The sequence below is a fragment of the Psammomys obesus genome, unplaced genomic scaffold (genome assembly GCF_907164565.1).
Source record: "Psammomys obesus unplaced genomic scaffold, mPsaObe1.curated_primary_1811, whole genome shotgun sequence".
NCBI lineage: Eukaryota > Metazoa > Chordata > Mammalia > Rodentia > Muridae > Psammomys > Psammomys obesus.
Genome location: NW_026596166.1, coordinates 10,368,800 through 10,381,388, shown reverse-complemented (window position 1 = coordinate 10,381,388; position 12,589 = coordinate 10,368,800). Strand labels below are relative to the sequence as shown.

Below are 12,589 nucleotides of genomic sequence, written 5' to 3'. Positions count from 1 at the left end.
CTAGTCATAAGCATCTAAGAAGATGATGGATCCTAATGTACCCAAAAGCCAATTTTGTAAACCTCTACAGTGTAAGTAGACATGAGTAAATTGCACCAATCCAATGGCTGTCACATAGGACATACAATATATCCTTGTTGATTTAATAAACTGGTGAATATATTAAGACTTGTCAGGCTACTTTTTCTACTCTTTAAATCAAGCTTCTAGTCCTTATAAACTCCTCCCAGCCTTTGCTGGTGGTAGAACCGGAGTCTGAACCTGGGGCCTTCCCTGGTAAGCACCTTACTATCTAAGCTATAGGCCCAGGCATGAACTTTTTCCTCTAATGAGAAGAGTGCTGACATAAAGAACCAACAAGCAATCAAAAGGAAAAACGGGATTGGCATGGTGGCCCACACCTTTAATCTCAGCATTTGGGAGGCAGAAGCAGGAAGATCTTGTAAGTTTGAGGCCAGCCAGGGCTACAGAGTGAGGCCCTGACTCAAAACAAAACAAGCAAGCAAACAAACAACAACAAAAACTTGTAAAAAGCTTTGCCGCCAAGGCCTGATAGCCTGAGTTTAATCCCCAGGTCCCAAACGGTGGAAGGAATGAACCTACTACCACAGGTTGTCCGCTGACTGTCACACTCTAGTCTCTCACACACACACAGCATAAATAAATTAAAATGTAAAAAATAGAATAATTACAGTTGATAATGATTAACAAAATATATTTTCATAAAAGATAATAGAAAGGATTTGTGATACTCACAGAACAAGGAAATGCTGCCCTGATCATGATGGCACACGGGGATTGAAATTCCACACAGTTACTATGTGTCATTTAAAATTAAGGTAATTTTTAACATTTATGCCTTAACAATGTGTGGTTCCCTACTCAGTGTAACATGAAGTCACATAAAATGTAACATAACACGGCTCCAGTAAACTCTAAGGGATGTATTGCTTTACAACTTAAAATCATAAACTGAGAGACATCTTCAGAGCATATGGCCAAGTTTATGCGCTCAACCAAGGAGAATAATTCAGTTTCATAAAAATGCAAATTTAATAGTAGCGAATTAATTTCGTGCCAACCCTGTCTCTCAAGACAATCACCAGGGACCTCCCACATGAAATCGATGTGCAGACATCTATTTAACTTTATCACCGGCTCACTAAGTAAATATCACACTCTGGACCGCTTAGGTGTTCATTGCTCAGGCAAATAGCAAATGTAAGAAAGCAGCCTGTAAGAAAGCAGGCTGATGGTGTCAGGCCATCAACAATCAATCGATGACTGGCCCCTGGTTTGGGCCTAGCATCTGGAGAGTGAACTGTTAGCTGGCTGCGGCTGCTGCCAGTGGGACGTGGGTGCGGTGGAGGACCCCCCTTCACTCGGAGAAGTTCTCAGGGAGACCGTCAGTCAAAGCATGATTCCTCGTGCTTTCTGAAGCACTAAAGCAACTACTCTCATCACCCCCCAAAGACGGGAATCCTCTGAGGAGATACTACTCTGTTTTCCACTGGGCCTGTAACCTGGAGCACATCATACGACCTGAAGTAAACGGTTTGACTGTCCACGCAGTTTGTATTGCCTTCGGAGTGAGTCCTTTTAGCACTTCCTAAGCACCACATAGACTCACAAACACCCAACCTTTCTCAAAGTGACCAAGAATGGCCCTACTTTTTGGGCAACAAATTCAACGTCTCTTTGCTTAAGTGTGAGCTGATTGACCTCACACCCATGATGTCAAGTATAATTTTTTTTTTTTTTGTACATTAATCTTATGGTTGATGCTTCGTCTGTCTCCTTTGCATGACATGCGCCCAATGTTTACTGGGTCTGCCCTGGGTCACTCGTCCATTTTTCCGTTAAAAGACAGTGAGCGAGAAAGGAATAACTGGAAGTCCAGACTCAGGCTAAACTTCATGCCTGCCTCCTTGAGTTATCAGAGCACACGGCAAACCCTGTGTACAAAGTGACACAATTACCCGAAGAGCTCTGAGGTCCCGCCTCTTTTATTTTTGTCTTGTCCCAATGCCAAGAGCGGAGAAACTCTGCACAAGGCATTGTAAAAGAGGCTCATGCTTACGAATGGGAGAACTGAAGGCATTCTCAGACTGGAACAGACCTTCTCACTGCTGGGGGGTGGGGCAAGGGGTACCTCTTTCCTCTTTCTCTTACCTATGACTTGATCTGGGGCAGGGAGGAGGAACGTGGCGGCAGTTGTCGAGTGTGCAACTGGCTTTCACATACATGTATTTCCAGTGTGTGTTGGGCACGTTGGATTGGAAATTGCCTGAGCTGTGCTCACTTTCCTGACTTACTTCCTGGATGGAAGGTTTAAGCTTCACCTCAAAATGATGTCCCCCATCCTACCCCACCCCAACCCCCCCCTGCTCCCCACCCCTCCACCTCTATACACACAAAACAGCTTTTTAAAAGTCAAGCTAGAAAGCTAGTCTTCCTGTAAAGGGCAGCTCCCTTCCTGCCCTTTCCTTCTTTTCCATGGAAATCTCAGCCCTCCCTTTTCTGTCCCAATGATGAATGTGGATTCAATAAAATGACCCACAAAGAACAAGGAAATATGTCTGGGAAACAGCCTACTTCGCTGTTACCCATCATGCTCTGTGTGCAACTTAAGTCCAAGCACAGACTAAATTTATCACTGGAGCAAACTACAGGTCCCAGGCTAACGGCTGGGTTGCAAGAGACATGTTGCAACACACCTGTGGCTTGCCACCACTGGCCCCACTTCCCACAAACTCTGCTCTTCCCCAGGTCTTACCCTGCCCAAGAGGTTGTCCTGAAGTAATGTCTGCTGTAGCACCGGGGCCACTTCCTCCAAGCTCAGGACATGGCAGAGGTCGGCGAGCTCCTCTTGACCCAGAGACCCAGTTCCCAGGGTGTCAAAACTGTCAAACAGCTCCTTGAGTCGGGCCTCATGCTGGTCCTGCTCCACCTCATCCATCCCATAGCCCACGGCGCTCACCTGTGTGGGATGGAGAGGAAGACAGGTTGGGGCAAGTCACTTCCGGATGCAAGCATCTCCCCCAGACCCCATCAGCCACTTGGAACACTCTGCAGCAAGGCCCTGCCAGGCCACTGGTTCTACACATCATCACCGGGGCACAAGTGCAATGTTACATTACCAGCATGAAGGGTTCAGGCAGGCAGTTTGCCCTCCTGACACATCCCTGGGTGATGGCCTCTCTCTCTGAGAGGCTTTCTCCCTTATCAACCCCAAGGACTCAGGAAAGTGAAAGTCTCTTCTGCCAGCCAGCCAGGTCAGATGAGATCGGAGATCAGAGCTACCAGGCAAGGCAGCAAGCTCCAGACAATCTGCCCCCATGCTGGGATCTGAGGTGTGGCCACGCTGATGGCTTCCACTCCATTGGCAGCACAGTGCAGCTACAACAGGGGCATTGGCTCAGCTGCCTCCCAATTTACAGGGGCCCAGATGCCTTTTACTCCAAAAGCAACTCAATTAGCCTTGCTAGCGCAATTACATGCAGTGTGACAGAAAGTATTCCCTGAGGATCCCCTCTGTATTCCCAGGGGGTTCTAGGTGAGCCTTAGTTGCCTAGAGAAAGGGCAAAACACCACAGCCTTTCCTGAGGAGCCTCTGCTTGTTTTCGGAGAGTTAAAGAGCATCTCTACGCTCCACCATCTCCAGCAACTCACTCCTGGCTGCCCTGTCTTCCATTACTGATCCCCCACCGCCTCCCAATCCCCAGGTCTCTGGCTCTCACCCTCCCCAGGAGCGCCAAAAACCTCAAGTCATCAAAGACTCTGAGTCATCTTTTGCTAAAAATAAAACCACACAATTCCAGGTATTTTACTTCAAGAATAAGATGTTCGTAGGACAGGCAGTGTTGGCACACACCTTTAATCCCAACACTTGGGAGGCAGAAGTGAATGGATTTCTGAATTTGAGGCCAGCCTGATCAATAGAGCAAGTTCCAGGACAGCCAGGGCTACACAGAGAAGCCCTATTTCAATAAACAAAAGACTTTTTTTTTTTCTCCTTGTATACAATAATCAATTTTTAATGTGCTGGATCCACCCAAGTGCTGTACACCTGGAAGAAACTTCATGACGCAACCAATGGGTACCAAACATAACACATACCCGTGGGATGGTGACCTCAGCTGTTTGCAATCAGGCTTCTAGCCAACTCCTTGACTACAAACACAGCACCTTCCACCAGGCTTGGGGATGTAGCTCAGCAGTACATCACGTATGCTTAGCATGGGCATGCCCTGGGTTCAGTCTCCAACGGCACTGACAATGAAAGCAGCACCTTTAACCAAAAGCCCTGAGTCAGAATCCAAAGAGCAGCTCCCAATAACACAGATATCCTGTAATTCAAGCTGTGACACACAGCAAGGCACCAAGGCAATGGAGCTCTCTGAGACAACTCCGTGCTCACTAGGTTGTTTGCTTTCTTTTCACAGACAACTGTAGAAACTATGACAGGCCTGAGCAAATTGCCGGGCCTGGTGGCACACACCTTTGATTCCTCGATCTCTGTGAGTTCGAGGCCAGAGTGAGTTCTCAAAACAGACAAAAATCAATAACAAAACCAAAGACAAGCCCATGGCCTCCCAAACCAGGTGACCTCAGAGGATGAGCCGAATGATGCTGCAACACAGCTGAGGGTCAGGACTTCTCAGGAAAGCACCACTGTGGCATCCGGTGAGCCCAAGCTTCCAGGCCTGGGAAGGTTTCTTCCATCAGCAGCTAACCACTGAGGTGCAGCCAGCTCTGGCTGCCTTCCCAGGGTTGGTCTGTTGGGTTAACTCATCAGTATGTAAATGTTTTCAAAATATGTTGGGAGTGCTACGTAAACATCAAAGCTTCAGAAAAAAAGAAACACCAAGGTGTCAAACCAAGCCACAAAAAGAAGAAACTCAGACAAGGCCAAGCTTGGCTAATGAGATTCGCCTAGAGTGGGCCAGTTAATTGTCAACCAAGATCTGCTAGGATCCCTCCAGGGGCTCTGGAATCTTCACAGCTGGGAGGCTCATCCTCAGAGTCCTCTCTGGGTTGTGATCTGACCAACTTCAGAAAAGCCAGACAAGTGTACTTTTGCTTGATAGCTGTATATAGGTTTATAAACTTGAAAGAATCCAAACACTTTCCCTTTCCAACATTATTTTAATGTTTAGAAACATTACCCAGTGCTTCTCAGCCTGTGGGTTGTGACCCTTTTGGGGGTCAAATAACCTTTTCACAGGAGTTGAATATCAGATTTCCTGCATATCAGATACTACAGTATGATCCTAACAGCAGCAAAATAACAGTTATGAAGTAGCAATGAAAACGATTGTATGGTTGGGGGTCACCACAGCATGAGGAACTGTATTAAAGGGTCACAGCGTTAGGAAGGTTGGGAACCACTGGTCAGAAGTCAGTGAAAGAGAATGAAACTCAGCCAGTGCTGAGAAGACCTGGCCCTATCTGCTGCTTTGAATCTGGCTAGCTAGCATATCTGATTTAGGGAGGCTGTTGGGTTTTCACTAGATCAAAACGTCTTTCACTGGAAAGCAGCGTTTTTTCTTCCTTTTTCCCTGCACTTCATCTCCCAGGTGCCACAGACAGCAAGCTTAGGAGGGTGTTCTTTTGACGAAGGAAGGCAGGAGTGGGGGTGGAAGGCGAGGGGTGCATGGGGGTGGAAAGGGAGGGGTGCATGAGGATAGGAGGTGAGGGGTGCACGAGATGGGAGGTAAGGGGTGCACGAGGGCGCATGGGTGAGGAGGGCATGGGGGCAGGGTGGCATGGGAGAAGGGGGGCTCTACCCCAGTGGGACAAGTGTTCCATCCCTGAAGGCAGGGGTGGTGAGGTGTTACACATGGCGGCAAGCTGTCAGTTCTCATCTGGCACCAAATGCATCCCTGCCGGTTGATACAATTCTCCAAGTGTTCATCTGTAATCTCCCCGTGCAAGAATGTTTCCCCTCCTCACTTGCCAGAAACTCGAGGGTAAGGGCCATAGTTTCTGCTTCATGATTGTCTTTCCTCCCCCACCCCCAACCGAACAGCACAATCTGCTCTTTAAGCCAGGGACTAACGGACTGACTTCATGTCCTGAAGGTTCCAGAAAGGGAAACTTACCCCGGTGGGAGAGGCCAGATGGTTTCTGCACTGACCTCTTCCACGTGCACCTCTCCCCTTCTCAAGGGCACTCTCAGGCTCGGGCATAACTGAGGGGAAACGGAGCACCAACAGCGGCTCCAGCCTAAGTCAGGGCATTCGTGATTACACCGACGGGGTCACAAACTCCAGCTGCACTTTCCGGCTAAGAGACAAGACTCGAGAGGAGATTCTGTGCTAAAACTCCAGTCAAGTCCCCTTGTTTAGACAATGAGAATAACAGCAGCCATCTGGAGGGGTTGTTCCGGAACTAAGTAGGGCAAGCTAGTGGAAGTGGCTAGGCTCAGAGAAAAAGGTCCAAGAGAAGCAGCTGAAAAATCAAGCAAAAAGACACTGGGGGTCTGGAAAGGACGCGTGAGCTTAGGAGAGGAATTTACGTCAGCCAGGCCGAAGCCGGCAGAACAGTGAAGCAGCTGACTTGGAAAGCTGACTTGGAATGCTGCTGAACAGAGGGTAGGAATGGGCAGAGGCGCACACCTGTGATCCCAGCACTCAGGGAGGCAGAGGCAGGCGGAGCTCTGTGAGTTTGAGACCAGCCTGGTCTACAAAGCGAATCCAGGACAGCCACGGCTACACAGAGAAACCCTGTGTCAAAAAAAAAAAAAAAAAGAGGCAATTGATATTACCCAGGTAAACATCATTATATTAATAAGTGATGATGATAGCGGGTCATGCTTGGCTCCCTGAGCCTGAAAGGCAGATTACTGACAAATAGCAGGGAATTCAGAAGGTATCATCCTGTTCTTCCCAGCACTTACTGTGAGCCGGGCCTACACCAAGTACTTTGTGGAGACCACCTCATTCGTATAACTTAATCCTCCTAATTCAGGGGCACAGATAGAATCACTTCCCCATTTCAAATGTAGAAATTGGGGTCAGGCAAATTAAGCAACCTATTTCAGGCCACAGCAGTAGAGTGGAGGAGGGGCTAAGAGTCTACCAGTGTGACCATTATTGTCCCTCAGCCTTATCTGTGATGAATGATGGGGCTACTGAAATGACACCCCTGGAAACGTAGGTTCCCTTCCTGTGTCAACCAGATGGACAGTACTGAGGAAACCTTGGCCAGTCTCAGTCACACTATTCCAAATCGAAATGCAAAGTGGGTGGAGGAACCCATAGTTACCTTGGTCCATTGACCAAATGAGTACGGTCTACAAGTCTCTAGGAATACACAGATACAACAGGCACTCTCTTTTCCTAAAGCGGCTTTGGGGTTTGAGGCTGAAAAGAAATACATTTTTATATAAGGTGGCCATGTCTTTCCCCCAAATGAATACTTAATGACTAATCTGGGAAGCCAGTGCTTTCCAGAGTCAAGGCCCAGCAGGAAGCCAGCAGCAGCAGGAACTTAACAATTCTGAATGAGGGTAGTAAATCCTCCTGGTAGTTTGCAAAGAACAATTCCAGTTTAATGATGACAGCCACCACCTCAGGAAAACCTTACCAATGCTGCCCTCCCCCCCCCCCCCCCCCCCCCCCCCCCCCGCTTCAATCAGCTAGCCAGAAGCCTTCATGACACCTTAGGACTAAAAGGGCTGGTATGGGCAACACGTTAGCATTCTAACTAGAGACAGTTAAATAAGAGACCCACGGGCAGAATGAGCAATCAAAACACTGGCTATCCAATAACTGCCCTTCATGACAATTACTTGGAGCATCTTTCTCCCAAAGAACCCAAAACGAGCTGTCACTAGGCCACACGCTGCCAGAGACGGCCATCACAGATCTGTGCACCCCAGCCAATGAACACACAGTGCCAGCTAGGACTTCGAAAGAAACAGGTAGAGGCGGGACTGGTGAAATGAAGTGTTCAGCAGAAGGTCAGTGCGAAGCACACGCATCAACTTCCCCACACCTGGCTACAGGAAGGAGCTTGGAAGAATGGAAGCCCAGCCAACATGGGTGCCTGTTCTGGGCTGGAGGGAGTGGAAAGGGGACAAAGTCTGGCTAGTGCAAACCAAATAATAAACAAGCACAATGCCAGAGCCCCTAGCCCAGGCCTTTTATTTCCCTTCCAGATGGCTCAGCAGCTGAACAGCTCTGCGGAATGTCTGCGTGCCCCTCTAGCCTCAGCCTCTTTCCTTTCGAGAGTATCATAATAGATGCTTTCGGACCTGTGTTCAGACACAGCTGTTGGGGGTCCACAGCCCAGGCAGTGACCACCAAGTGACTCATTTCATTACTGTGGGGCTGCAGTGAGGAGCACAGACAAACCCTGCCTGCTAAAGCTTTTCATCTACACCTTCATTAGACCCTAATAATGCCCATGGTCAGATTAAAGTGTTTCTTTTTCTTCCCTCTTTTCTGCCAACATTTTCACCAGCTGCAAAATTTCCCAGGCATAATCTTGTACTAATTTTGGTAGATAGAGATATAATAAGGAGAATAAACTCAAGTGTAGCACTGGCCCCATTTTTACCTAAAACACCTCTTCAAAGTACTGCTTGCTGCTCGGCCACAAACTGCCAAATGCCTCCTCCCTTCAAGCTGAAAACCAAAAGCATCACCAGGAATAGAGCTGAGACAGAAAAAAAAATATGTAACATGAACTCCGACAGGCCACCGAACAGGGAGAACTCACATTCAAATGAGTTTGCAAGAAAAACTTTGCTAACCATACCCTAAGATTTTATTGTGCCAAGGGCGTCCTGCTAGCATTTACCCTCAACTACGGATCCTAAACAGGCTTTAGTGTTTTCACGAACCCAGGCTTTTGGTACACCTAATAGCAGGTGGATTACCTAATCAGTGAAGGGAAAAACAGCTTCGCACAACAAAGATCCAGTAACCTGTATTCAACGACTAAAGCAAAACTACAGGAGCCACAAAACAAAACAAAATGAGAAAAACCCCAGAGTTTTGTGTTTGTCACTGTTTTTGTTTTTTGTTTTTTTTTTTTGTTTTTTTTCTAAAAGAGAGAGCCTGAAACAACTTTCATTTCTCGAGCTGCATTTACATAAATTAATTTAGGATGGCTGAAGCTATGAGCTCCCTAGGGCAAGAGCAGAGAATGTCTGTTCTCACATCTACCAACGCTATTTCCCCAACTGTGCTGAGGTGTTAGGATATTGATGCTTTGAGCACTTTCCATGTAGAGTGAGTGTCTAATTGCTTATACAAATTGCAGTAAAGAAATGAGCTCATTTCTAATGAAGTTTTCATTTGCATAATTCCACGATGTTTTAAATCGTCTTATTTGTAAATATAATTGGATAAATGTATCCTTTCTGTGAAGTTCAGTGAGCCCGCCCACAAGTCTCTGGCCAACAGATGCAAGATCAATAGCCAGAATTCAAACTGCATTATTTATTGGCTTACAAATGAGTTGGCAACTATAAAAGTAAATCTTCTGAAAAGCTGGGGCTGTCTGAATCCCTCTAAAATGTCCTGGTGTAACTGCCAATCCTCCATCAGGGTAAGACTTATAAAATGTATTTTCATTATCAACACAAAATGGAAGCATCAAGGCTGGTAAAATGCTAGTTTAGAAAGTCATTTACAGTGACATTTAAAACAATTTATTTTAACAACATTTGACTCGTGATAAGAACACTGACTATTAAGATTGGCTGTTCAGAATTCAGTGGCGCCCTATTCCTGTCCTGTGAGTTAACATTTTTTGCTATGAAGGACCGTTACATATCTGAAATGAAAAAGGAGTAAGAAAACAGAACGTGTGACATTCTGAGCAAGGACCTATTAAAATGACTGCACCGTGACATTTCAGACAAGATGACCACATCAAGAGTGGCTTCCTCTTCCTTGCCCCAGAGTACCCCTGTTGGCAATGCCTTTGCTTATGGCAATTCATTTGCTTTCTCAACACTGCAGCTCAGGAGGCTTCTCTCCAGAGCATCAGAGAGCCGTGAAAATAAACAGGTTTCCAATACCCCCTGCCCGGAACTGTTCCCATCACCTCCCTGTGAACACCAACCACAGCTGAAGAGACCACACCAACTCTTTTTTCAGCCAGCCTGAAACCTTACTGACAGTCAGGGTATTTCAGTGCTAGGTCCTCTCTCTCTCTCTTCCTCCCTCCCTCTTTCTCTCTCTCTTCAGTTTTTTGAGACAGGGTTTTTCTACATAGCCCTGGCTGTCCTGGAACTCGCTTTGTAGTCCAGGCTGGCCTCAAACTCGGATCCTCCAGCCTCTGGCCCCCAAGTGCTAGGATTAGAGGCATGCACCGCCACGCTCGGCACAGCTACTTTCAGTTCTACAGCAAGACATACTAATATTCCAGGGCAGCCCACGCTCGCCATTGAAGAAGCCGCTAGAACAAGCCACACAGGTGCCACCAAAAGTCCTTCCTCGGGGTTTGTTAAGCCTCGGGAAGCATGCAAACAGACAATTTTACACCAGCACGGCGCATCTGAGACACAGTTCGTGCTTTCTTTCAAGACCCCCAGCTCAGGCTGCTGTGATGAGGTTAATTGGGACGAGCCCCCTAAAAGCTGCCACTTAGACAACCGCACAACCTGTCCTGGTTGAGCCGCGTTGGAAAGCCCTCTCAGGACTTTCTCAACGCCTGGGGAGGGTCTAGTCCAGGTGAGGGACAATGAGACCGTCTCATCAAAACCAAGTTGTCTGGAAACACGATCAGCGGCGGAGCACTCTTCCAGATCGCCTTTCATCTGCACCTTCGCCTGGTCTGTCCCGGCGGCTGGGGCTGGGAGCTCCCCCCCTCACGCCCCCATCTCTCAGTGTCACAGAGCTTTGAGCAGAAGCTGGTTCCCATCGGCGGCGACGTCTCTTTAGGGGCGGTGGGGGGGGGGTGCTGCCGTTCAGCCCCGAGTCGAGTCTTGGCTACTTCTCCAATACCTACACCCTGGCCTCGCTTCACCCCACACTCCTCCGCTCCGGAGACCGCGCGTTTCAGAGCATCTGTCCAGATGTCCCGTCGTCGTCCCCCCCCCCTTTTCCTGCTAGCTGTCCCCCGAAGCCTCGACCTGCCCCGGATCCCACGCACCTTCTAAAAATCTCCACTTTTACGACTCCAGATAGCTCTGCGCTCTCAGGAGGCGCATTCCGACACCCGGGGGGGGGGCTCCCCACGCAGGCCTCCCCCCTTCGGCTTCTGGCGGTCGGGGCTGCCCGGGCGGCCCGGAGCCACGGAACAAGAAGCCCTTTCTGTTCGCCCTCGCCGTGGGAGCGAGAGGCACAGCCGCGGCTCTTAGCTCCGGGAGCCCCAGGGCGGCCCGGAGGCGGCGGAGGTGTGGCCGGAGGGCGGGCCGGCCCCGCCCAGGTCCCTAGCAACCCGAGAGGCGTCCCGGCTCCACCTGTCCGCCCGCCCACCGGGAGAGGGGGTGGGGATGCTCACCCGCCAGACCCCCGCGCGTCCGCCCCGGCCGCCCCCGCCTACCTCCCGTCGGCCTGTGGGGAGCGATCGGCCGCCTCCGGAGCTCCCCGCCGGGGGCCAAGCGCGCTTTGTTAGGGCCGCCGCCGCCGCCGCCGAGCCGGGCACGCGTCCTTCCAGGGGACGCGACTGGGGACCGGCGCGGGCGTCATTTCCATAGGGAAGGACCCAGCGCGCACAGGAGCGCGCCGGCACCGCCCCCGCCCCCGCCCCCGCCGGCGCCGCGGCCCCTCCCCCCGCCAGCCCCCGCGCCCCCCCCCGGGCCCCCCCCCCCTCCCCCCCCCCCCCGCGCCGGCCGAGAACCCCAGGATCCGCAGCTCTGCTCGGCGAGGCGCGTTCGGGGGGGTCCCCCCGCCCCCACCCCGCAGCCCAGGCCTCCCTCCCTCCCTCCCTCTGCGCTCCCCCACCCCCGGGCCGGACCTCCCCGGCTGGTAGCTCACCGCGTCCCCCCGAGGGGTGGGGTGGCTCAGGCGCCCCGCGCACCCGCGCACGCCATGCCCGCGGCGCTCGGGCTCGGCGGGGCCCCCGGCTGGGGACGGCCGCGCTCGCTCCCTGGCTCGGCGCGCTCGCTCCCCGCCGCCGCCGCCGCCGCCGGGAGATCGGGCCGCGGGGGGAGGAAGAGCCGGGCCGCGCGGGGAGGAGTCGAGGGGGGACGCCGGGCCGGGGCGCGGCTCCTCCTCCCGCCGCGGCCGAGGAAAGGGCGGGGGTTGGCTGAGAGCCTACGGGGTGGGGGAGGACGAACCCCCGCCGGGGAGATTTGAACTCGGGGACGCCCTCCGTCGGCGTGCCGCTCCCGCTACCCCTGCAGGCCTCCTCTGCGCCCCGGCTGGCTCTGCCACCACGCGGTCCCTTTGGCCCTCCACCTCCTTGTCCTCTCGAAAGCATCCGCCGGCACGTGGCCCTTGGCGCAGGGTCCACGACGTTTCTGGAGGCTGGAGGCCCCGGCCTGGTCGGCTTTAGTGAAGGTCCGGGGTCCCTCTGTCACCTACAGGCCACCCTGCGTTTTCTAGCCCCCAGAAAGCCCTTGGAAGGTCATGGGGAAGGGCCCCAGAGAGCAAAGGGCCCAGGGGACCTCCCTGGCTGTCAGAAC

The 12,589-nt window shown here is 51.3% G+C and overlaps 1 protein-coding gene across 4 annotated transcripts in view; it reads right to left on the bottom strand.

The window, feature by feature from the left end:
* Window positions 1–12,082, bottom strand: part of Nin (ninein) — a 100,350-nt gene extending 88,268 nt beyond the window's left edge. For all 4 annotated transcript variants that reach the window (XM_055595512.1, XM_055595515.1, XM_055595513.1 and 1 more), the window contains exons 1-2: window positions 11,940–12,082; window positions 2,777–2,980 (exon numbers count right to left, since the gene is read on the bottom strand). In XM_055595512.1, the coding sequence (XP_055451487.1) occupies window positions 2,777–2,959 (183 nt within the window). In that variant the 5' untranslated portion in view covers window positions 2,960–2,980; window positions 11,940–12,082. The remainder of the gene's footprint in view (window positions 1–2,776; window positions 2,981–11,939) is intronic.
* Window positions 12,083–12,589: the final 507 nt, after the last annotated feature.